The sequence below is a fragment of the Rutilus rutilus genome (genome assembly GCF_951802725.1).
Source record: "Rutilus rutilus genome assembly, chromosome: 14".
NCBI classification, from domain to species: Eukaryota; Metazoa; Chordata; class Actinopteri; order Cypriniformes; family Leuciscidae; genus Rutilus; species Rutilus rutilus.
The window spans coordinates 10,949,176-10,974,874 of NC_140219.1; the positions used below are offsets into that span (position 1 = coordinate 10,949,176).

The window sequence follows — 25,699 nt, forward strand, 5'->3', positions numbered from 1 at the left end:
TTTCTTAGCCGCTGACATTTGTCTGACACTTCAGATTGGGTACAGAATACAGGAGTTACTCCTGAACTCGTGACGGTTGACAGTGGTAACCATAGCAAAATTGTGGTGTGGAACAAATTCTGTTAATTTGAACGCTATCATCTGAACCATGGTGCGCACCAAACAAGTAGACCAAGACCACTGAAAAGATGGGTCTCGATCCGCTTCCAAACGAACTCTGGTGCAGTTTGAATGAAATATGAGCGCAACACGGACCAAAGACACGTAAACGTACCAAAAACGTTTTTTCTCGTCATAGTCATGATGTTGCCCATCACAGTTGGGTTCGACCAATCAAGTTGTGAACGTATCCTTATGCCTTTAGGTTCTGTATCATTAGGTTCGGTGTTAAAAATGCCAATGTGAACGCTAAGCGGACCAGGACTAAATGTTTTGGGGGATTTTTTGGGGTCTGGACCAAACAAACCCAGCGAAGTGTGAACACATCCTCAAAAATCTTACCAACCCCAAACTTTTGAGTAGTGTATAAACAAGAAACACCTTTGGTGTTAAGCTGTGTTTCACCAAATTAATATTATGTGAATTAACAAAATTAGACAATTTTTAATGAAACAGTATTTTGTTTATAGCTCTTTTGTGTAAGCTGCTGTTCACTCCAACCTAATATGTAGGTTACCACTACACCGTAGGGCTCAGAAGGAAGCAACTGTAATAGAGCAAGACAGACCATATCAAAATTTGCAAAGGAGACAAGACATGTACCTCCATATCTGCGATTTGCTTTTACTGCAAGTACCTCAAGGAAAAGAAAAACACATCTCAGGTGAGCTGTTAGTGTCCAAAAGAGTGTCAGTTGAGTTGTGACAGTAATATGCGGTAATTATATCACTACATTATTAAGAAGTAGTAGTTCAGTTCACACACTGTGTCGATATAATGTCACAAGATGAATGCAGTTGTCACCTTATGAACACTGTACAGAACGGATTAACATTTACTAGGAGTGGCAGTCATGTTTTGTTGTTGTGTGAATGTAGCCACAGTGTTGCAATAATACAAAAAAAAATATTTAAGCTGAGAGGCTTCAAACAAAAACTTTTTTTAATTCCGATTTTAAGATTGAGAATTAACGCTTCCAACTTGGTGTTATAAGGTAATCAAGTGAATTGCACAAATTTGGGATTGGTAGGATTTTTTACTGTTTTGAAAGAAGAATCTTATTATCACTAAAGCCTGTTTTATGCTTCTGCGTCGAACTGCCGCCGTAGCTACGTCGTAGGCTGTGTGTAGCGCGTACCCTAAGGCGTACCCTGACGTGCACCTCTCCAAAAATGTAACAACGCGTCAATTCTACGTGGACACAAGTGCTGTGATTGGTCTGCCAGAACCCCTCCCTCGGGGTTTCACACGCTCCCTAGGTACGCGTCAACGCGGACAACGACACAGAAGTATAAATTAAAACCAACACGTTGCCTACGGCGTATAGGCTCCGGCGTAGGTCCGACGCAGAAGTATAATGAGGCCTTAAGGCTGCATTTATTTGATCAAAAATACAGTAAAAAAACCTACTGTTTTGAAATATTGCAATTAAAAATTTGTTTTTAAAAAACTGTTTTCTATTTTAACATACAGGGTGGGCCATTTATATGGATACACCGTAATAACATGGGAATGGTTGGTGATATTAAAGTCCTGTTTGTGGCACATTAGTATATGTGAGGGGGCAAACTCCTCAAGATGGGTGGTGACCATGGTGGCCATTTAGAAGTCGGCCATCTTGGATACAACTTTTGTTTTTTCAATAGGAAGAGGGCCATATGACACATCAAACTTATTGGTAATGTCACAAGAAAAACAATGGTGTGCTTGGTTTCAACGTAACTTTATTCGTTCATGAGTTATTTTCTGACCACTTATAAAATGTGTTCAATGTGCTGCCCATTGTGTTGGATTGTCAATGCAACCCTGTTCTCCCACTCTTCACACACTGATAGCAACACCGCAGGAGAAATGCCAGCACAGGCATCCAGTATCCGTAGTTTCAGGTGCTGCACATCTCGTATCTTCACACCATAGACAATTGCCTTCAGATGACCCCAAAGATAAAAGTCTAAGGGGGTCAGATCGGGAGACCTTGGGGGCCATTCAACTGGCCCACGACGACCAATCCACTTTCCAGGAAACTGTTCATCTAGGAATGCTCGGACCTGGCACCTGTGGTGGTGCACCATCTTGCTGGAAAAACTCAGGGAACGTGCCAGCTTCAGTGCATAAAGAGGGAAACACATCATCATGTAGCAATTTCAAATATCCAGTGGCCTTGAGGTTTCCATTGATAAAGAATGGACCCACTATCGTTGTACCCCATATACCACACCAAACAGCAATGTGCAGCACCTGAAACTTTTATGGTGTTTCAGGTGCAGCAATGTTTCAGGTGCAGCAATGTGCAGCACCTGAAACACCTGAAAGATTTATCTTTTTTTAAATCTTACTGGCCCTTTTACTTTTGAACGGTATTGTATGTCATCTAATCAGTTTTTATGTACTTTAAATTAGTAGTATTTTTCTTCAATTTGATGTATTTATGAGGACTCAAAACCCATAAAGACACATCATTCAGTAAAGGCAGACTCATCTTTGAATGAATTTTGAATGAATGTTTTAATATAGTACTTACAGCATGTTTAGCCAACTGCTATGCCTCAGTCTGGTTGCTGAGCACCGATAGCTTTGTTTGGAAGAGACGTCTGGCAGCTCTCGCTCTCTGCGCATCTCCCTAAGGCTTTTGGCGCACTAAATAGGATACAAGAGCAAAATGTAGAACGCCCTTAGAAGTGCATCTCTCTGATATGCACTTTTTTACAGTATAATCCTCTTATTCATGCAGTTCTCTTGGACGTCTGTTAGCTCTGTAAACCTGGTAATAACAGTAATGCCTCTCAGGAATCTTTGGTGACTTTGCAGACATTTGGTGCATTATTAGCATTGACTTGCCATCAGTCCCATTCTAAAAAGATTATTCCACAGATTAACGTCATGTTTGATGATAAAAGATAATATGAAATATTCAGAAATTGTTCAGGAATTAAAGGCAGGGTATGTGATTTGCCTCAAAAACTTTTTTTGTTATGAAAGGTTGAAAGTCATTTCACATCCTGAAGCGATCACTAAGGCCCTTACCCAAATGGCACACTTCATAGGCACTTTCGGTCTTGTGGACTTACAATGGCTGCCGAGTGCGCGTGTCCGTTAAGTCCTTGATACCGTAGGTTGTCCCAATTTTTTTTTTTGCAAGTTATGTTTTTGGTCTTTTTCTGCCTTTATTTGATAGGACAGTAGAGATTTTGACAGGAAAGCGTGGGGTGGAGAGAGAGGGGAAGGGGATCGGCAAAGGACCTCGAGCTGGGAATCGAACTCGGGTCGCCGGAGGCGCAGTTGCGCTATATGTCGGCGCGTTAACCATGGGGCTATTGAGGCATCCGAGGTTGTCCCATTTGACATTTTAGGTTTCAGAAGGTTGCTCGCGAGCGCCCCCTTTGCGGTTAATATGTGCCTTCGATGCGCACCGAGCCCGCACTGAAGCGAGCTCCACAGCAGACATCTTCCCGACAGTCTAAGTAGCGTTACGTCACGAAAGTGCATACTGATAGAAAGAACGCGGGTGCTTAGGGTGCCATTTGGAACAGGGTCTAAGTTAAGTGGTCTAAATGTATTTATATGTATTTATATCGTCTTTGGAAGATGTAGGACCATAAAATGTTTGTCCAATCAGAGACCGCGTTCCAAGGGCTACGAAAGGATGTCCTAACTGCCTGTCAACGTATGTTTTTAAATACCCTCCCTCGCGCAGATGTTTCATGCTATGCTGAGTTAGACAGACGTTAGTCAACAAGCACCGCAACCGAAACAGCAGCCACCTTCTACAGTTTCTCCTGAACCAAAAAAACAAGCTTTTGCTGCTTTCACGCCATAACTACTGAAATTTGGAAGAGATGGAAACCTGTGACATATTTGGAGCGGTTTGTGACTCGAATTTATGCGTTTCAATGGCAAACCTTTTTAACTTTCTATTAATCAAAGAGTCCTAAAAAAAGGATGTATCACGGTTTCCACAAGCATATTAAGCAGCACAGCTGTTCACAGGAATAAGGAATAAATGTAATACATGTATTAGTATTCATACATACACATAACAGAAAATCATTTACTCTGTTATGTTATTCCTACACCATGTTATTTTCTTAATAGTATCATAAAAGTGGTCAATACGATTTGTACGTTTACAATATAGATATATGTCATATGGTAGCTTTATGTGAGGAAAAGAATGAAATTATGAAATAGTAGTTGTTTTTTGCCGCGTCGTGATCAGTCATGTGACATGCAATGACAAACCTAGGTCAGTATGCTTAAAGGGACTGTGTGTAGGAATTTCTCCCATCTAGTGGTGAAATTGTATTTTGCATTCAAACGAATAATGCTCTCCAGCGCCTCACTTTTTCAAATGCGCGTTGCATCTACGGTAGCCGTTATGTACTAAAAAGCTATGACAGGATGTCTTGTAATAGCACTTAGAGTTTTTCTTCGGGTGAACAGGTTTGTTATTTAAAACAAACTGAAACTTGAAACAACGAAAAAAAGAATGTTACAGTATGAATTACTGACTGTGAAAAACATTAACTATGGTAATTAGTAGTAATGCCTGCTTTACTCGTTATATTTTTTGAAGTACGTGCATTGTTAGATATCATCATCATCAGAGCCTTCTCTAACGTTACTTTACTCAATAGCTGCTATTCATCAAAGAGCCTTTTAACTATAAATGTTCTACTGTCTATATAATAAAGTACACAACCAAGCAATGAAAAAAAAGCTTGTAATTAAGACCGTAACATTGACTTACCTGTCGAGAAGAAAGCAGGCAACTTCAGCGTCTCTTTTGAAAGCTTTCTCCTGCATTAGCTATCCCGACATTAACCCTTGTTTTTGTAATCTCCGGTCACGTTTCCTTTTACGGTCTATTTTGGACTTTTTCGACGACGAGGACTCATCCTGTGACTCAGCATATGTATGAATGAACGGTGTATGAATAACAGTGCAGTGCATCCTTTTAAACTTGCCGCGGCAGTGACAAGCGCCTCTCACTGCTCTGCTCCTCCGCTTCTGCTGGCTTCAGTCACGTGATGCTGGTTCTGAACGAAAACGCGTTGTGGAAACGCGTTGGCCTAGTACTTTTTGTCCCTCTCTGCTGTTATAGTTTTTCAAGATGGCGGAACTACATGGAAGCCTCCGTGGACCTACCCGTCCCATGTATATAAAGATAATAAATTCTTCGTTTACGAGGATTAGTCTGATCATTGGCATAGGTATTTGTACACCATTGAGGGCATATTTATTAATAAAAATATTGATTTTAGATAATAAAATACCTAAAAAGCTACACATAGTCCCTTTAAAGAAAGTGTTTCAAGCATGACTTGACATGTTATTGATGTATTCTTGGCCAGTAGTTTTTGAGATTTAAGATAGAAGAAGTTTTTAGATAGTTGATTTAAGATAGTTACCCTTCTGAAACCTAAAATATATGAAATATAAAAATATATATACCATGAATATTCATGAACATTGTTGTACAAAAATACACCATGTAAATATGCCAGAATTAGTAAAAATAACTACTTTTCTTCTGCAGTCCCTTTATGTTAGTCTTAACATAAGACTAACATAAAGACAGCCAACAATCATACAGCATTCATTCACTATAACAAAACAATATTGTATACATTGACAACAATATACATTGACAAAACAAACAAACAAAACAAAACAGAAATACATGATGACAAAGACATTGTTCATCCACCTCTATACTGCATTTAATTTAACAGTGAAAGTGTATGGGTGATAAATGTGTGACAGATAAGTGAGTACATCTCTGGTTTTCTAGGAGCCACTGTTTTAAGGGGGGCAAGATTATGTAACACTTATATAGCAAACAAGCATATTTGAAACATTTGAAATTGTCAAAGCTTAAAAATGTATGTCTCGCTAAAATATCGCAATGGTGAAATGACAAAAGTTTTTATGGCTTTCTTAAATAGAGATTCAATGCTTTTAAAGAGTAGGTATGCTAGTTAATGACCAATTTGTAAAACAATACTTAATATGTGAAAAAAATCATTGTATGTAAGAACAACTTGGCAGCTTTGGTGTCAAGAAATGGCCTAACTTGTTTAAAATTCTGCAAATCGAATTTAACTTTATTTGCCACCTTTTTTTTTACATATATTTTACATAACTTTACATGTTGCCTATATAATAGCTGCCAGAGGATATTATGTCCCCTTAAAGGGACTTTTTGGCATGGGTTACTTCACCCTGACCTCTCTACTAATTGCTGTTTTGTTTTTGTTTTTCAAATGCACTGACAGTCTTCGAGTAAGAGAGTTTAGTTAATATTTAGTGTCTGCTTTCAGCTAGATAATAATTTAAACATTAGCAGAACTAGCATATAAAATTTACAGTACGTTCTTGGCACAAGATTGTCATCTCAGCGATTGCTTGGCACATTTCAGAAGACTTGTGCCCTGAAAGGGCATTTGTAATCACTTTCTTTCTCTTGACAGATATTAGTCTTAGGTGTAACAGAAGAGATGTAAAAGAGTTTCACGTCTCTGGCGTGCCATGATAATGTGAGGTGATGTGGCTTACAAATGTATTCAAGGCTTATCTCCACAGCCACCTTGAGGAGATTTCATGATGAAATATTTATGAAGATATGGTGGGGTTCTTAACTTTTAAAAAAAGAGTAGCGTACTTCTGAGAAAATCTCTTTCTCTCTTCTGCACTAGCAGAGAAACGTCTCAAAAGCAAAGTCGTGTGAGAGTGCGTCCTGCTGGGAGGATGAGAGGAGGAAGGAACGAGTGCCGTGGAGGATGGATACAAAATGGCTGAATCAAAGAGAAGTTTCCCCTGATGAAAGAACGTGATGCGTGCCGTTACAAGATTAGATTTTTTAATGTACCACAAGGTGCCACATTTTATCCAGGACAAAAATGTATCTATAATCAAGTGGTTCTCAAAGTGGCACTTCCTTAAATTCAAATGTGCTGCATTGTCCTCCTTATTTCTCTATAGCGAGCTCACTGTTGCTCTTATGTTTATAAAGCCTCTTTTCCTGACACAGAGCTGTCGAATGGCTTCAGAATACTCAAAATAAGTACAAATCACATAGGTACTTTATACTTTATAAAAACAATTATTCCTTTTCCATCTGTTTTTGTGTTCCACTGACAAAAATAATCACATTTATTATTATATTTTTTAATATATTATAGGCTATTCTATTATATATTTGTTTATACATTTTAAAGCCCTTTTTTCAATTAAATCAATAAAATATATATTTAATTATAAATTATACATTTTGTAAATCAATAAATTTAAGGTTTTTTTTTTTTAAAAGAGAACCACTGCTACAAACAACTCCTTGCTAAAGAGTCTAAACAAGCTTAACAGAGAGAAAGAGGAAGGGAGCTGTGAAGCAAACATTTTGATTATGGCTTATTAAACGTGATTATGATGTGCAGGGATTTGTGTCACAAGAGGACTGTGGCATACATTGCATACCAATAGGTGAACAAACAGTCATGTACATGCAAAGACATGCTCAGATGTTCATTCTCTACCACATGATATTTTGTTAGTAACAAAACTACATTCAGAGCAACGTTAGACTTTTCTCACTGTCTGTCATTTTGACGGACAGGGTCGTAAAAATTCTGTCATAATATGTACCCATCATTTTCATTTTCATATTTCAATGACGTCACATGATCCTTCAAAAAGCATCCGATTTTGTGCTCAAGAAACATTTCTCATTGTGAATAACGTTCAAAAACGTTGTGTTTTTTTGTGGAAACTTTTGTAACATTATAAATGCCTTTACTGTCACTTGCTGAATACTGAACACAAACATTTTTGGTAGTGTACATATTTATCAAAAGGTAACAGGCGTATATCATCACCTCAGGGAACCACAAGTAACCCCCTAGAAATAAAGCGCCCACTGAGGTGTGTGTCTGTGCGCTGGTATTTTGAGTCACTCAGCACCTTCGGCCCCTCTTTTGTTTACTGCTGAGCTCTGTATAGTCTGTTTACTTCCTGTGAGATGAATGGAAGCACAGCCAATCAAAACAGGTCAGAGAGAGAGAGGAACGAGAAGATGTACTCACAGAGGACCAGAAATAGACCTGAGGCCTGAGAAACTGCCAGCACAGTTTGTTTAGCCTTTTTGAAGTTTCTGGACACTGACTGAGTGCTGCTGCGGGGTGGGATTGATGGAGGGTAGACACTGAAGTAAAGTAAAAAGTTGCCATTAAGAAGTAGCTATTCAGGTGGCTACAATTACATTAAAGCACCTGACAAGATGAATTTATAAACGTTTAAATGCATTTGTAGTCGGTGCATCGCGTAAAGTTGAACTCTGCTTAACCTAGTCATGTCCACATCAGTGTCTGCCAGTCATGTCACCTCAAATCGCCCTCTCTCATTGAAAACAAATGACTTCCAGTTGCTTTGTCACTGCAAATCGCTGTCAGTGCACGCACCCTAAGAAGTCAGCTGGCTTGGTGGATAGCATTTGGAAATGCAAGAGATTGTAGGGTGTTTTCAGATAGTGGCTGGATGATAAAGTATATGCTTCTGTACATTTCTGAGTGTGTGTTTGCTTGTGCGTTTGTGCGTGAGTATGTGTACAGTATGTGACAGCCCGATCGATCGGTAAAGGATAAGAAGAGACATGCTTCAACCTCTCACCTCTCTTTTCTAATCTCTCTCCTCTACACTCCTTCTGTTCCACCTCTCTACACTGATCTTCTTTTTCTCCTCTTCAGCAATCTTCATCCTTTTTGTCCTCTCCTTTTGCTGAGAATTGTAGTTTTCTGGAAGAGACAGCTGGAGGACCATGCCCCACTGATTCCAATCTGCCCACAGACCACTGAACTCTCTCGTTCTCTGTCTGCGTGGTGATATTATGAAATGAAAATGCTTTTTTCTTGGTAAATTTTGATGAAATGCTTGACCAACATAAAATATTGTAGTACACAGCCTACTTACACTATGATATTTAAGACAAAAATGTGCAATCATCAGCTGATTTTACCTGCAGGACTTCCTGCAACATGAATATATTGCATTGACTTGACAAATACATTTTAAATTTAAAGACTACATGAATATCTATCTATCTGTCTGTCTGTCTATCTATCTATCTAGCTATGGCTTATCTGTCTCTCTATCATATTTTTTATATTTTTTATTTTAATTATTAATTGTATTTACTGTTGTTGTGTATTTGTTATTATATTTATTATGGTATTATATATTATTTCCCTAATACCACCAGCCACTCACTACCATTATCATATATTATCAAATTGTGTCTAAAGGTTTCAGTCTGAAGAATAACCAGGGACTCACTGCACCTCTAAAATGCTACATTCTAACCAACAATTCCGAGAAAAAAAACACTACTTTAATGAAAAAAAATTCAAATCGGCGTCTGGCTTGAAGCAGTGCATGCCGGTTAAAATTTTGTCCACTTTGAGACAGCGCCGATTCCACATCACTGTGATGTATGGCATCAAAGTACCACGAGAACGTTTCAAGCTCTCTAGAACGGTTGCACAATCTCTGATTATGACACACAGCTGTCCCACGATTGGCCAGATTTACCGATGACAACGATGACGTGCGTTTCGTGTTTATTTCGTGCTTATTTCGTGTTAACTCTTTTGATGCAACCATAATGTTATATTGTGTCATGTTTATCACAATAGCACTGATAAAAATGTATAGACCCACTTTGGTATTGAAATAGTATATAGGCTTATGTTGAACTTTGGCGCTGTATTAAGCGGTACATGAAAAGTGTTTTTGATGCTTCATGAAAACGTCTGAAACGTCTGTGTATTTGACAAGTATTGCATCTAATCCATTTCATCTTTGAAAAAGTACCCAAACACCACACGTGAGCGTCACTACGGGAAGCAGAAACTAGCTCACTTGATGGCTCTGTTTTCAATTCCACCCCCGACTGCAAGCGGCAACTCTCGCCGATCGGTCTGAGCAGCGCCGTATGAAGTCGAACACACCTAATGTTTAATAAACAATACTCAGTGCAGGAGCCATCTTAACATAAGAAGTCATAAGGTTACATCGATCACATGATAAAATAGCAACAAGCCAAACCAAGGTATACCAACAGAACAACATTCATAATACATGAAATAAGCTCGCTACACAAGGTGTGAAGGTTTCAGTCTGAAATATATAAAAAACTGCTAATCAAGCTATTTCAAGGGTTATTTCAAGGTAAAAAAAGAAGTTAGACATGATGACTGGGAGCCACTTATTAAGGAGTTAGAATTTTCTTTGAGAAAGTCATTCCTTCCTGTATAATTAATTCCTCATTGTTGGGTATGATGCAAAAGTAAGGCAATCATGTACCAAGGGATTTTAAAGAAGATTTCTTTCCTTGAATTAAGGTCATGCTAATTAACCAGGGACTTATAGGGACCGGCAGAATATAGCTAGACAGGCTAATGCAGTGACGGGTGATGTTTTTTTCATGGCCACATGCTATGATCCCCTAAACGTTACTGCTTCTGTCTGACTTTGAAGATGAGTAGGCCTTCCGGAATCATTGGAGGTCTCTGTAGAAAATGCAGTAACACTTTAGAATACTGTTCCGTTATTAATGAATAACTACAAAGGAACAAATGAGTTACACACTATTAACATTCTAGTTACAACTATTAACTATAAAGAAACTTTTGATAAATTAGTAAGTAATAGTGCTCAGATGAATAAGGTTAGCTAATCAGTGACTAAGAACTACTAACATTACTAGTGGGTTGTCATTACCTTCACTTTAAAAATTAACTACATTATGCATTATTCATATTAATTATGAACCTGTATATAGTAGTTCTTAGTAGTCATCTGGGAGGAATGAAAAATAGTAGTTATTGATTAGCTGAACTACCACATTCGACTATGCACTATTACTTACTAATTCATTAATCAGTTTCTTGTTAGTTAATCTTAGCTTCTGGAGTGTTGATATTGTGTTGCTCGTTTGTTCCTCTGTAGTTATTCATTAATGACGGAGCTGTATTCTAAAGTTTTACAGAAAATGCATGAAGGCTATTATATGGAAGCTTGTTTCCGCCACAAAATAAAAAAAATAAAAGATCATTGCGACTTTTTATCTCACAATTGCGAGTTTACATCTCGCAATTCTGACTTTATTTTACAGAATTGCGAGATATAAAGTCAGAATTGCGTAAAATAAAGTCGCAATTGCGTGTTTTAAAGTCAGAATTGCGAGATATAAAGTCACAATTGCGTGAAATAAAGTCACAATTGCGTGTTATAAAGTCAGAATTCTGACTTTTTTTCTCGCAATTGCGACTTTATATCACGCAATTCTGACTTTATATCTCAGAATTCTGACTTTATATCACGCAATTGTGACTTTATTTCACGCAATTCTGACTTTATATCTCGCAATTCTGACTTTATATCACGCAATTGGGAGATATAAAGTCAGAATTGCATGATATAAAGTCGCAATTGCGTGTTATAAAGTCAGAATTGTGAGATATAAACTATTCTAAGGTAAAAAAAATAAATAAAAGTCCGTCTTTTTTTCCCCCTTAGAATTGGACTTTATATCTCACAATTCTGAGAAAAGATGTCGGAATTGCGAGATATAAACTCGCAATTATGTGTTATAAAGTCAGAATTGCGTGATATAAAGTCAGAATTCTGAGATATAAAGTCAGAATTGCGTGATATAAAGTCGCAATTGCGAGAAAAAAAGTCAGAATTCTGACTTTATAAGACGCAATTGCGACTTTATATCTCGCAATTCTGACTTTATATCTCAGAATTCTGACTTTATATCTCAGAATTCTGACTTTATTTCATGCAATTCTGACTTTATATCTCGCAATTCTGAGAAATAAAGTCAGAATTGCGAGATGTAAACTCGCAATTGTGAGATAAAAAGTCGCAATTATCTTTTAAAATGTTTTATTCAGTGGCGGAAACAAGCTTCCATACTATTAGACCCATATTATTGAAAAAAAAAAAAAAAAAAAAGACTTGTCAAGTTGTCACTTTAAGGGTGGCAAGGGTGGTACAGTGAAGATTATTAAAAAACATATTTGTTTTGTTCAGAGCCCTGAGCATTTCAAAAATAGCTTTAGTAATACTTTATTGACTCTTTGCTACTCTTCGTAGCAGACTGAAAATCCCTGCAATGCACCAAGTGGAGGATGTACCTCTCTGTCTCTCACTCATTTCTTATGATGTTTTCAACCCACTTTAATGCTATGAGCCTTAGACTCAATTTTAACAGAAATGTGTTCCACTACAAATGTGGCGTTTCCGATTGAAACAGGACTTTTAATGAGACATTTTTTTTGGATGAGATTTAATTTACTCCACAGGGAATTGATTGGATGGTGAGAAAAAATGCTCTCTATACTGTACAGAGGAGTGTCTGTAAAGTAAGAAGAGGCCTTACCAATTATTCCATTTTGATGACACTTTACAAAGACAAACATTTTTCTCATTTATTCATTCATTTTTATAAGGCCAATTTAGTTACTGTATCGTTAAAATATTACATCACATTGCATTGTTGATATTCTGCTATCTAATTTGTAATGGCGTGTTGAAGACATTTTCCCTCTCTGTGCTGATTCATTGTCTACATACAGCTGTGGGACTGGAGGCTGTTCCTTCAGTGTTTTGGGATGTTTGCCATCATTGCTTCTATTGTATGTGATGTTGTATCCAGGTGATTTGTATGTTGTATGCTGGTGGTTATTAGACTATGGTGCAATGGGAATGGAAAACCTGAACCTTCAGGATCTAGAGTGATACTACATCTCCTGTCTACTGAAATGGAGAAAAAAACAAAATCTGCAATCTTTTTTTACAGTTGACTTACTATGTGTTAAGATTTCTCCCATTCATTTGTTTTTTACAAGTGGTCTGTCACCTCCCCCTGAACTTTGTATCTGTCTGTGGATACATTGCACAGATTGCACATACATTTTAATGTTACAGAGCACTGTTTTTTCACTGTAATTTGAATATGAGTTGTCATTGCTTTTGCTTGTAATCTAAATCTTTAATGCATTGTAATGCAGATTTTATCAGCACAGTCATACAAAACTCAGATGCTCCCGGAGGAAATTTTGTGATGTCTGTTTGTATGAAGACAGCTAATATTTTCTCTCAAGATTGTGGCACTGGGGGCAGCTGGGGGCTAAGCACTCGATGAAACGGTACTGAAGGGTTACGCTCATCCACAGTAGGCTCATTGTTGGTGTGTTTTTTTTTTTTTCATCTGGATGCTAAATAACATTACGTAACCTGTTCTGACGTGGTGGCACTGAAAGAGGCCGAAGCATGCTGACTTTGTTTTCCCCTGTCATTGCAGATCTCGTCATCAGAGTGGCGAAGGATAAATTCGGAGCCATACAATCCGAGTACCAGAAGGTAAGTGCATGTGACTGTGCCTACCTGAACCTCCATGCCATTACGTGCTCCGCCACCGAAGTTAAGTTGTGGGGACATTGTCTCGACGCATCTATTATGAAACAATATTTTAATTGAGTATGAAAGCCACGGAGCGAGCTTCGCCCCTGTTATGCTCTTATTCTGGAAGAGCTGTTAATTGCTTTTGGCATTATAGCCTGTAGTAAATAGAGGAAGAAACTATTTGTTGCTTTTTAATAACGAAAATGAGTTTAATTAAACAACAGCTCTGGCTTTGAAGTTTCAGCATCCTACTCTTGGGAACAAACAAACATATGGGGCAAAACTTAATGAATCAGTTTCGCCAACATTTCCTGTGTTGTTGAGAGGAAATATGATCCCGGAGAAGCACAGCCCGATTATAGTGCTCAAAGTGCTTCAATTTACCACATTTATTTCTCAGCAAACAGCCTATATTATATTATATTACAATTATTATATATTATAATGGCTGTCCTTTAAAAGTAATTTTTTTTATTCACACTTATATCCAGCAAGGACACATTAAACTGATTTAAAATTACATTAAAGGCTTTTACATTGTTCGAAAAATGTCATATAAATGCTGTTCTTTTGAATTCATCAAGCAGCACAACTGTTTCCAACATCAATAATATGAAGAAATGTTTCTTGAGCACCAAATCAGCATTGTAGAATGATTTCTAAAGGATCACGTGACACTGAAGAATGTGAATGAAGGGTTTTTATTCAAGGGTAATCACTTAAAATGTATGATTAATTTGGCCTTAATTTAAATGAGCATGTCTTTACAAAGTATTTAGTGACATTTTATAAGGCTGAAGAACGATTATCTCAAAATTGTCAAACATCAGCCAATTAACCTATAATAACGCTTCACTTTTCAGTTTTGCTCTGTTTTGCTCTTGTAACACTTAAGAATATGGAAAGCTGGATATGGATTTGACAGTCGGCCAAATCAATGGTTCACTCAATCCCTGGGACTGTCAAAATGGGTCTGGTTCCCATTACAGATGACAAGTGTTCTTCCTAGTTCTTAAGTGATTTTATTTGCCTTTTTGTTCGACTGTTTATTTGATTTGGCTTACCATCTGTTCTGTATTTTTTTTTTTCTATTTTTTGCTGTTCTGCATGCCTCATCATCTGGCACCTCCCAGCCAGAAAACATTGTTCTGACGCTACAGGTAATGTGTGTGTCCTGCTAGTCGTGTTAAGGGCCAAACCGGACCCAAGTCTGACCACCCTCATCCCTTAGTTCCTCCTAACCCTTACAGAACCCAGCCCCTGTACTCATGCTGTTCACAAGTTTGTTTCAGTGTAACTTTATGGTCTAATTTTGATTGTGGTTGTGTCATCCATAACGCAACATTAGGTAGATAAAAAAAATTGTAATAGACATAGTGTCTCAATCAGCTCCCTAGCTTCCTAGCTCTTGAATCAGTATATCGTGGACACATATTCAGGCACTGGTAAGGACAGTAAGGGCCCTGGCTCGCTACACATTGGGACATTGATGGTGACATGACAACAGTTTCGTTGTCAATGTCATTGCAGGTATTTATGGGAAAAAAGCAGAACTAATATTTTCTGGCAATTATGTTTTTAATGTTATTTAAAGTACAGGTGCAATAGAAAGGAGACAGAAAGTTAGAGAAAATTGTGACACCCAAATTAAAGAAAAACAAATTAGAGCTGTTTAATATTCCACTTAATGGATAGCAAATGATTTGCAAACAAAAATATTTAATTTATACAAAAAGCACACTAGATTTTGAATATTTCTACTTCAAACTGTATTTAATAATTATGTAATTATTTATGTGTGAAATGTGCAAATATATTTAACATTTAATGTGTTATTTTATATTTAATACAAGTTAAATATACATTTTTTAGTCTTTCCTTCTTTTGACAGGAAGTGTTTACGTTGAATTAAATGGCAGATAATGTTTAGTGTGCTAAAAAACAGGAAAAAACAATAATTCATAATCCCCAAATTAAAGACCTCTTAATATAATCAGTTTTCAGGTTATAATCAGGCTTTTTTCCATTTAAGTTTTTTATGATGTTAAATTGCATTTAAACTAAGAACCTGCAGGGACTTTTTTCATTCGCACACATGCTCCTAAATACATTTGAAAGTTTGCAAACACCTCTGTTTAGTCGCAAATGCTCGCACTATCGAGCCCTGCTGCCTCCATTATTTATGATAAAGACTCCTAATCTATAAAAAAGCAGCATATTGAAAAAAAATTCTTCTAAGATGCTGCAAGCTGAATTCAATTTATCTGTAACGTGGCTGCTGCAGACAAAAGGCATTGGATCCAAGTGCAGTAAACATTTATTGAAACAAGGAACGAGATAAATCCAGCAGGCACATGAACAAGAAGCTACAACAAACGCACACGATACAACCGTATATTGGCAACGCTAGACAAGGAACAAGAGAAACACTGGGGTATATACTGTATACACAAAGGGAAAACAAAGTTAACAAGATAACAAGGGGGAGTGGCTAATTGTCATGGGAACACACGAGGTTAACCAAGGGAACTAACAAGCCACACCTGGGGAGAACTACAACACATGGCACAAGACAGGAAATAACACAAAAGTCCTCACTCAAGACAGGGGAACACAGGCTGGGATCACAAGTACCAAATATCTATGCGCTAACTGCTACACCTCAGCTCGAAATCAACATTACACACTTTTAACACAGTTTTAAATTGAACTATATAATTGAATTGAATTCATTGAAGTCCTATATTAAAATCACAGGTATTAAATGTCTCTTTCATCTCTGTAATTGGTAAGATAATCACAGATACACAGAAATGTCCTCATCTGCTGTCTGCAGTTTTTCGCTCAGCTATGACCCAGTGAGGTGTGCGGCTGCGCTAACAGGGAGGATGACATCCATAGATGAGCCAGTCTGAAGCGTGAATATGCTGATACTAGAGAAGCTCAGCAGAGGGTCAGAACGGTCAATAAACTCATGCCCTGGTGTTGCGCTATATCTGTGAAGTCCCCCTTGATAGTCTAGCGGCTAAGCTTTTGTGTAATTTCCAGCGACACTTTCAGTTCTTACCCACATAGGCATGAGGGGAAATGAGCTTTTAAAACCACTTTTAGAGAATTTTAAATATGGAAAGGCTCTACCCTTGAGGAGAAGCGAGGGCTATTGGTGACAGACAAAGCCTCTGGTTTATTCAGCCGATTAAGCTTATCCGCAGACCAGCCTGAGGAGAGCCCTGCTCATTCAGAAGTGTCCATAATGCCTCGGGACGTGCAAACGGATTCAATGGCAGCATATGGATAAAATGTTTAACATTATTCCATCATGTTACATACAGTATGGAAATTTTGCATGGTTTAATTCCCCTCATTTAAAATGCAGTTTCCTTGGAAGGCTTTTGAGACAAGGATATTTGCTTCACTTAGAAAAAAGCTTCGTCTAGCAAATGGTTTGCTTGTCTCATTGCCTTTTTTTTAAATTATGAACCGTGAAAATATTTTGTATCTTGTTAGATATATCTTGATGTTCCTTTTAAAAAACAGTTTAACATAATAATAATAATATAATAACATTATAATATAATAATATGTCTCTATATGAAGTACTCATTTAGTGTAATTATAGTTCTAAAACATACACACACGACACTCTTTCCTTCCTTTTAGTGGTGGATGAACTAATCTGAAAATTTAAACCTATATAACTTAATGCAAATCAAGACTTAACTGAGATTTATTTTCCTGAAATTCATTGTGGATCAGGCTTATACTGCATTGAGGAAACTATCTCAAATAATAAAATAAAACAATTTTATTTATTGGACTTTCTAATCTGTGTAACTTTGTGTTGTGTGCAGGTGATTTATTATGAGATTGGTTTTGTGGTGTGTGCGGCACTGGGCCTGCTGTTCACCGTGCTGCTGCCGCTGGTGGGGCTTCTCTTTTGTTTGTGCCGATGCTGTGATAACTGCGGAGGAGAGATGCACCAGAGACAGCGGAAGAACGCAGACTGCCTTAGAGGACTGCTGACCACACTGTTACTCACAACCACCTTCATTATCACGTAAGTTTTTTGCGTTTGTCTGAATGCGCAGGTGCGCTTGCATGTGTAACCTTTAACACGGTAAGTTTCCGTTTCAAAACCTAGTGTGATGCCTACATAGGCAGTATTTTAAGGTATCATATGCACAAAAAGGCAAAGGAGGTTCCAAAAGGTCTGTCTACCAAGATGCCTTCTTTTGAGCAGATTTGTATTCAAATCATCACATATATATTACTCAGGTAAGTACTGAGTATTATTAATTAACTACATGGTTACGGTTAGGGTTAGGGTTTGATTTAGAGTTAGTTACTTGTAATTATATATAATTTACTGTTATTGCTATAGTGTAACTATATTATTACAGCAACGTGTAACTGTGCCACCTTAAAATAAAGTGTTGCCAATTTTTTTAAATAAATGATTTTTACAAAATATTTGTTTGTGCTGTGCATTCATATGATTTTTAGAGTGTCATGTTCTTAATTTAGCAACATGCTAACATCAAGCTCTATTGAAATCAGTTATGTCTCTAATTGTGCAAACCTTACAAATTTGTCATGTATGAGGTGCCACTTAAAAGGCAGCTAACTATGTATGTAGTAGACGGCTGTTTTTTTGTATTTGTCATTCGGTAGCTCTGAATTGTCAAAACACCTCTCAAAATGCTTGCTATGGATGTGAAAAACACAGCAAATCTGACCCAATCCAAATTTTTTTTGTTTTATGACGGACGGAAGTTTCGGAGGCAGTGTGTAAACGTGATTGACACATTGAGGTTGTATTTATTTTTTAACGTGCAAAAATTTTGGACTCTGTAGGCGTTTCTCAATGTCAAGGAAGGATCCTCGGAAGCCAGAATTTCGAGGATGCTACGTCATCGACATCCGTCAAAGGACTGTTCCAATGTCGAGGATCCTCGGAATTTCCACCAAGGACTGAGTCCTTCGTTCGAAAAATATCCCATATACAGGAAAGGATGCATATGTGTAGCCTTCGTGCTCTTCGCGCTCTCAAATCACCCACAATCCTATGCGCGCAGCTTTGCTATCTTGTTCAAAAAATTCAAAATGTTGGACATTAACGGAGTCGGAGCGTTAACGGATCAATATGCTTTCAAATGTAAATATATTTACGTTACCAAACATTTGTTTTAAAAAATAATTACATCCATTATGTTATGGGTCAAATTGACCCACACTGTTTAAACACACTTGACAGTCAAATAATCAATATGATTAAAAAGGAGTTTATTGATTTAAAAACGATTATATTGCCTGAGTGAACAGAACTGCGTCCATAGCAACGCTCTGTTTTTCATTTTCACTGACGTAATGACGCACTGACGTGCACTTGCTAGCCTGTTCCATTTACGTGTTTTCCGAATGCTAAAGAGGAGCCTCGCCTAGCCTCTGAAGGAAGTGACTTGGAAGGACCAGTCCTGCCAAGGAAGTATCCTTGACATTGAGAAACACCTACTGTGCAAGGCCCTTAAATCATCAAGAGCAAATTCAAAAGCTCATAAGTTCAATCAAAGACCTCAGCATGGATACTTTTGAGTTTGCAGTTAATCTCCCTGTCCTAAATTCGCCATGTTCCCAAAAGCATATTGTAGACGAGTGTACACTACAGAAAGAAATACAGCAGGATCGCACAATAGCGGGAACTCCAGGATACCAACGGCACACTGAATAGAGTGTTTGATGTGCCTCTGCTTTATGGATTCAGCTGGCTGGCTCTTTATTAAAGATTCCATAGCACATGTCTGGCTGCCTGGAGATGGGCATGTCTCCTCATGCAAAAATCTCCCGGGATTTCAACCTTCATGATTCTTATCAAGCCATAAGTGGGGCTTACTTTACACACTGCTCTCTTCAGGGTCAATCTTGTTTAAAAGTAAGACAGGCGCCAACCAGTCTCTTTGTAGGAAGTTTAACTGAAAATCAATCAGATGTTATGTGATCATCCTAAGAGGACTCTCACAGAGAGATTATGGAAATGTTCTTGAGTTTGAAGCATCTCCAGGGGTGTAGGTTATGAATACGAATAGTGTTTGTCTTAGTAACGGGGTGAAACCTGGAGTTTTGTTGACCCGTCTTGTCCTTTATGTTTTCCAAACTTAGAAATGTTATTGTAATTGCTTGATGAACTCGGGCCGCTTTCTGAGGACTCTGCGGTTTTCTTTTGAAACATTGGGCGTAATGTAGGCTTGATGAATAATTAAAGAAGTGACCCAATTATGACAAGAAAATTCATCATTAGTGCCATCTTACTTTTAAGAGAAAAACAGCATTTCTTAGGGACACTGTCAGCCCAGTCCAATGGTGTGATGGTCAGGCAAAATAACAGCTTTAGGCATCTATTAATTGTATTTTTAGTTAATTTCCTGTAACACTTTGTCAGGCGGTTTTCTAGACTTTTTGTATCGCTGACATATCTATTTGTTTTATGCTTAACAAGCATGATTCAGATGTCTGCAAGTAGTGAAAGATAATTTGATGTCATTTGTGTAACTACTAAGTAGTAAAGCTGGTAAGATTTTTTTTTTTCATGTTTCTTAAAGAAGTTTCTCATGCTCACCAAAAATACAGTAAGAACAGTAATATTGTCATTACTTCAAAATATTGTCAGTAATGTTGTCATTATTAATGATAATACATCATTACTTCATTCTTCAGTGTCACATGATTCTTCAGAAATCCTTCTAATATGCTGATTTGCTGCGCAAGAAACATTTCTTGTTATTATCCAAGTTGAAACCAGTTGTGCTGCTGAATATTTTTGTTGAAACTGTGAAAGTACAAAAGAAGACCATTTATTTGAAATGGAAATGAATTAACATTGTAAATGTCTTTACTGTCACTTTTGATACATTTAATGTGTCCCTTCTGAATACGTATTTCTTCAAAAACGTATGTCTTACTATGTATACGGCATGTGCCATTGAGTTAAAAATAGATGCTATTGCCGTTATTTACAAATGACCGCTCGAATAAATTTGTGTAAATCTGAGGAAGGATGCTCTTTAAAACATAATGATACACTTTGATACTTTTGCATGCCGTTTTTATTATAGATTTATGTAATTCTGTATGTGCATTTATATTTAAACAGTCCTAAATCAAAGTAATAGTTTAACAAAACATGGATCATAAATTTTGCATTGACATGGATAAGACATCAGGGTTTACATAGATTTAAATGAGCAGATTCATTCATTAAATTAATAATCTTTAACCGTGGTCCTATATGTAAAGTCGCACACACATATTTACAGAGAGGAACATTTCATTGCTAATAGCTTGAATTTTAAAGCCTATGAGACTTAATGGATCTACTTTTTCCTTAGATGTTTCCTGAAATTCCTTAGGGGAATTAAAAATAGACACAAATGAGAATTGCTGACGGAAAGTAGGGGCTCTAAAGCTCAAATAATTGCACTTTGGAACAATTAGATGAGAAATATTTGAGTTTGACATTGAAATCTCTCGGTTTTGAAGATACACGGTTGGAGACTGTGTCTAGAGAAGACATACATAAGCTTACCGCGGGACAATCTGAGGAGAATCTGAAGCAAATGTTTCCATTTGCTCTGAGTTTAATCTTGTTGCTATCTAGTAGAAACCATTGAGATATTAAAGTGGTCTAATTTGTGATTTTTCATTGGTGTGTGGCGCTTGCTCGGCTGACTGTTTCTTAGCTGTGATTGGATGTAGAGCAGAAACCCGGCTGCTACTCAGAAGGAGTGTTATGCTCAGGGCACTGGAGGTCACCGGGGCCACTGCTCCTCTGCCAACCCCAGGGCTCAGCTTGCAGAGACGGCCTGTCAAATTCAATACAGTAGAGCCTGTGAACCCACATGACATCCATAGTGCAGCTGGGCTGTGCAATACTCACACATTCATTCATTAAACCACCCCCGTTTAATCATAGAAAAGCTACATTTACACAGTATTTGTGCTGTTAAATGTCAGTTTAGCCTGTTTTCGATTCCTTCATCCTTGAAATATTATAATGCTTGGATAGATCTTGATTCAGTCTTGGTAATTAATCGTTGTAGGCACATTTGTGTAAGTGCTTGTATTTTTACATTTTTGTTTAGCATGTGTGTGTGATCAGAGACAGTTAGCATGAGCGTCCGCCTTTCCAGCCTTAATTAGACTCTGCAGTTTTCTCAGTTCAGTGTTCGTCTACATTTAGGTTGATGTGGTTTATGTATTTCTCCTGCGTTTCTGTGTTTGCATCTCTAACGATCTATATTAAAGACTCCCTTGAGTATTTTCCTGTTTGTGCGTATTGTTTACCACACCAGCCGTAGCATACAGTAGATGAGCAATGAAGATATACTATAACTACAGATTTGAAGTCATGAGCTGTCGGTACAATAATCTTAACATACATATATAAACACATGACTGCAAAGTTGAGAGTGTTGGGGAGTCTGATTTCATGACATCATTCTCAGTTTCTATAGTAACAGCGATTGCTCTGATTGGTGGACCTCTCTTCAGATTGGTGGACCTCTCTATTTTGACTACTGTGATACTGCAGTTAGAATTGGGAAATTTAAATCCCACTGACTTATTGTGAGGTCCTCGAACAGTTTGGAATTATGAAAGGGGTCCTTGGTGTAAATATATTTTAGAAACCCTGATTTAAGGTGACTAGTGCCTGAGGATTGTCTATATCTGGTTAGCAATATGTGTGAATGTGTTTGCGTAGGAGAGAAACCATGGTTATAGTGACAATATGTCCTGATGTGACTCTGCGTTAGCCTCTTTCTGGTGTGTGTGTGTGTGTGTGTGTGTGTGTGTGTGCGTGCGTGCGTGTGTGTGTAGTACAGCTCTCCTTGGCACATAGCTGTACAGTTGACTTTCATCAGTGTATTTACAGGGTTGTGATTGCGTTATAAAGCAGCCTTTAAATAGATACATCATCAGATATTACCGTCATCAGTCCACCGAATACAAATGAAAATCAGTCGTTGTCTTCTGTCAGTTATGATCATGAATAATGAGTATTTTAGCTGTATTATTCAGCTCAAAGAAAAACGCCCACCATATTTTGGTGGCACAGAATGGAGAGAGAATGCTTTTGTTTGTGTGGTTAATCATGTGTCCTCCTTCTGTCCTACACTTGAATGGAAAAGAGAAATGATTGTTTCACACTTCAATTACCCGCCAGATCTGGCCTACTTTCACTGCACACATGGGGCTTGCCACATCCATTTCCACAAACATATTCAATTTAAAACTTGTGGAAACCTATAAAGGAACATTTCAATTTCCTGTGGAATAATACATCTGAAGTCTAATTTGAAAGAAAAATATATGCTTTTTATTAATCTTCTGGCCAAAAGTTTGGACTCATTTTATATTATAATAGTCGTCAGCAATAAAATATAAAATGTTTTTGTTTTTGCTTTGTTAATTCATTTCCATTCTATACCAACACTGAATGAACAAATCAAACCCATCTCACATTTTAGCGTCTTCAAAGTCCTCAGGTGCATCTGGAAATGCTTTTTAACTAGAGGTTCCCATGTATGCTGGACACACTTGCCTGTTTATCCAGTGCAATTCATCCATTTCCAGTTGTTTAACTGAAATAATATACAGTAATATAAATTCTGTCAAAGGTGTCCAAACCTTTGATTGGTACTAGTGCATATGTTTCATTTAGCAGTCATAGTATTTCAGTTCATTGAAAAGTAGTTAAAACATCCATTCCATCCAGCCTTCCAAAATAAACGGCTGACCCTCATTTTCCAGTCGACAGTGGCTGTCTTTGTCTGGGTCAGTAGCTTGGTGGTGTCGTCGTGGTGGGCCGATCGCATTACAGGTCTGTTGAGCACTGAGGAACCAACAGGTAGACCTGGAACGCCTTCACGGCAGGGTGAAATTAAACCCGGTGGGTCATCTTCTGTTTAAAGAGGCAGTCAAGGAGGTTCTCACCCCCACCCTGTTCCTCAAACCCCCTTAAGAGGCATTTATAGACAGGGACGCTGTGGGACCTGCCCCAGGGTCCAGTCTGGATGAATACAGCAATCATTGTGGAAGTAACGCGATTCCTGCCTCCATTAGTCTATGGAGACATTCTTCAGAGCACTGAACCAACCCAAGTTATAAAGCCTATTTTCTCCATGATGCCAAAGTGAGCTTAGTCTTTAAAGGAAAGATTTAATGAGGAATATGTATTGGTGAAATATCATACAGGTGTAGTTAACCACACAATAGTTTAAAAACTATTTAAACTAACTTTTTTGGTACTGTCTATCTGTACCTCGTTGTCGACACATGTAGGTATGTATATATATATGTACATACCGTACATATACATGTATGTATATTATTTTATATTTAAAAAATAACGATTTTTCATATATTGATTTTTTTTTTTTTTAAACCAGAAATGTAGATCCAAAGTTGCTTGTTAAAAAGCAAACTTCTCTTTGCTGGTTCATATGAGGTTCCCTGCAGAGTTTTAGGCCATCTCATTGCCCTCTGTGTGGAATGCATTTCGCCATCTTCAAAGCCTCTTTGTTCATTGCCTGCTATGTTTTCCCTGACCTTACGGAACAGAGCAGATAGCAGCTTACCAACACACAGTGAAGACAGAGAGAGGAGGACATGGGGAATAAGGGGGTGAGAAAGAGGAAAACAATGGTGCTTTGTAGCCAGCCACCCATTTTGATTCTCTATCAGTCTGTGGTCTGTTTCCCGCCCTGAGACCATTCTGCAATGCCCCCTATCTGCATATAAAGCACAACATTTCATCACATGTGAGTGATTTCACATCTTAAAATTTGGCCAGTTTGCTTATTGCTCTAATGAGATTCCTCGGTTGTATGTCCATTGAATGTCAAGTCAAGTCAAGTCACATTTATTTTACAATACAGATTGTTTCAAAACAGCTTGACAGAGATAACAGGAAAATAATGCAAAAAAGTTTGTTTCCAGAAGAAAAAAGCATCATAGTCCAGCTTAAGTAAGTTCAGTGATGTTTCATTTTTGTTTTAAAAAAAGTTATTAATTTAGTTCATTTATATATATGTAGCCGCTCTGGAGTAAACCGTGATGTCATCGTCCAGCTCAGTTCAGTTCTCATATAATGGTGTCAATGCAGGCAGATCAATATTATTGTTGAAAATTTAATTAAATGTTTAATTTGATGTCCCCTACTAAGCAACGTATTACAATGTAATACTAAGTATGTATTTAAATTGCAATTCAGTAAAAATGCATTACACAATCTTTTCTTTTGTACAAAATCTTTACAAAACAAGAACGACACTCTCTATTTAAAATTCACTGCAGTATATGTTACATGGTCCATGTTTAAAGTTACAGGACAAAATGATTTACATGTTGCTCCTTTTGTATAGTTGGTAATGAAATTGAAAGACTAATACGTGTGTAGGTGTTCAACTACAGCTAATTGTTTTGATAGTGTTTAATTTTGTAGATTTCAGAACATGTTTAAATGTGGTATTACTGTAGAAATGCAGAAAATGTCTGTCTTATTCATTTTTGTAATATGCTAGGTTTTGAACTTAAGTTTAGGCTAACAGTTTTGAAAAGAGTATGTAAACACGTGCAAATTAGCCTGTAGGTGAATAGCGTTTTTGCTGTGTTTGTGTCTAAGTGAGAAAATAATTTATGTAATTTGAAATATGTAATCATTCAATACATTTTGTGGCAAAGTAGTGATAAATGATCCACAGTTTAGCCCACATAGACTGCTGTTGTGATCACTGTGAAGAGTTTTGTAAAAGTAACCTAAGGAGTATTTCAGGAGTGTGTATCAGCACACACTGATTCATCTTTGTATGGTGCAATTACATTTGGTGAACAAAACCAAAAGAGTGACTACACATTTTGATGCAACATGACAAAAAGCCTTCCTGTTTGCGCTATTGTTGCATAAGTCAATCATGGCTTTTGTCCCAGACTGCAGTGAAAGCCTAGCATGATAGAAGACGGTGCTGCCAATGTTCAGCTGCTCCCACAGTAGCCATGAGCACACCAAATGAAGAAAGCCCAA

General features: G+C 37.5%; 1 protein-coding gene across 6 annotated transcripts in view; it reads left to right on the top strand.

Moving 5' to 3' along the window:
- prom1a (prominin 1a) overlaps nt 1–25,699 on the top strand; it is a 61,199-nt gene that overhangs the window by 17,870 nt on the left and 17,630 nt on the right. For 3 of the 6 annotated variants that reach the window (XM_084430294.1, XM_084430296.1, XM_084430299.1), the window contains exons 2-4: nt 13,523–13,581; nt 14,757–14,783; nt 17,475–17,680. In XM_084430294.1, the coding sequence (XP_084286420.1) occupies nt 13,523–13,581; nt 14,757–14,783; nt 17,475–17,680 (292 nt within the window). The remainder of the gene's footprint in view (nt 1–13,522; nt 13,582–14,756; nt 14,784–17,474; nt 17,681–25,699) is intronic. The other 3 variants (XM_084430297.1, XM_084430295.1, XM_084430298.1) reach the window with 1 other exon arrangement.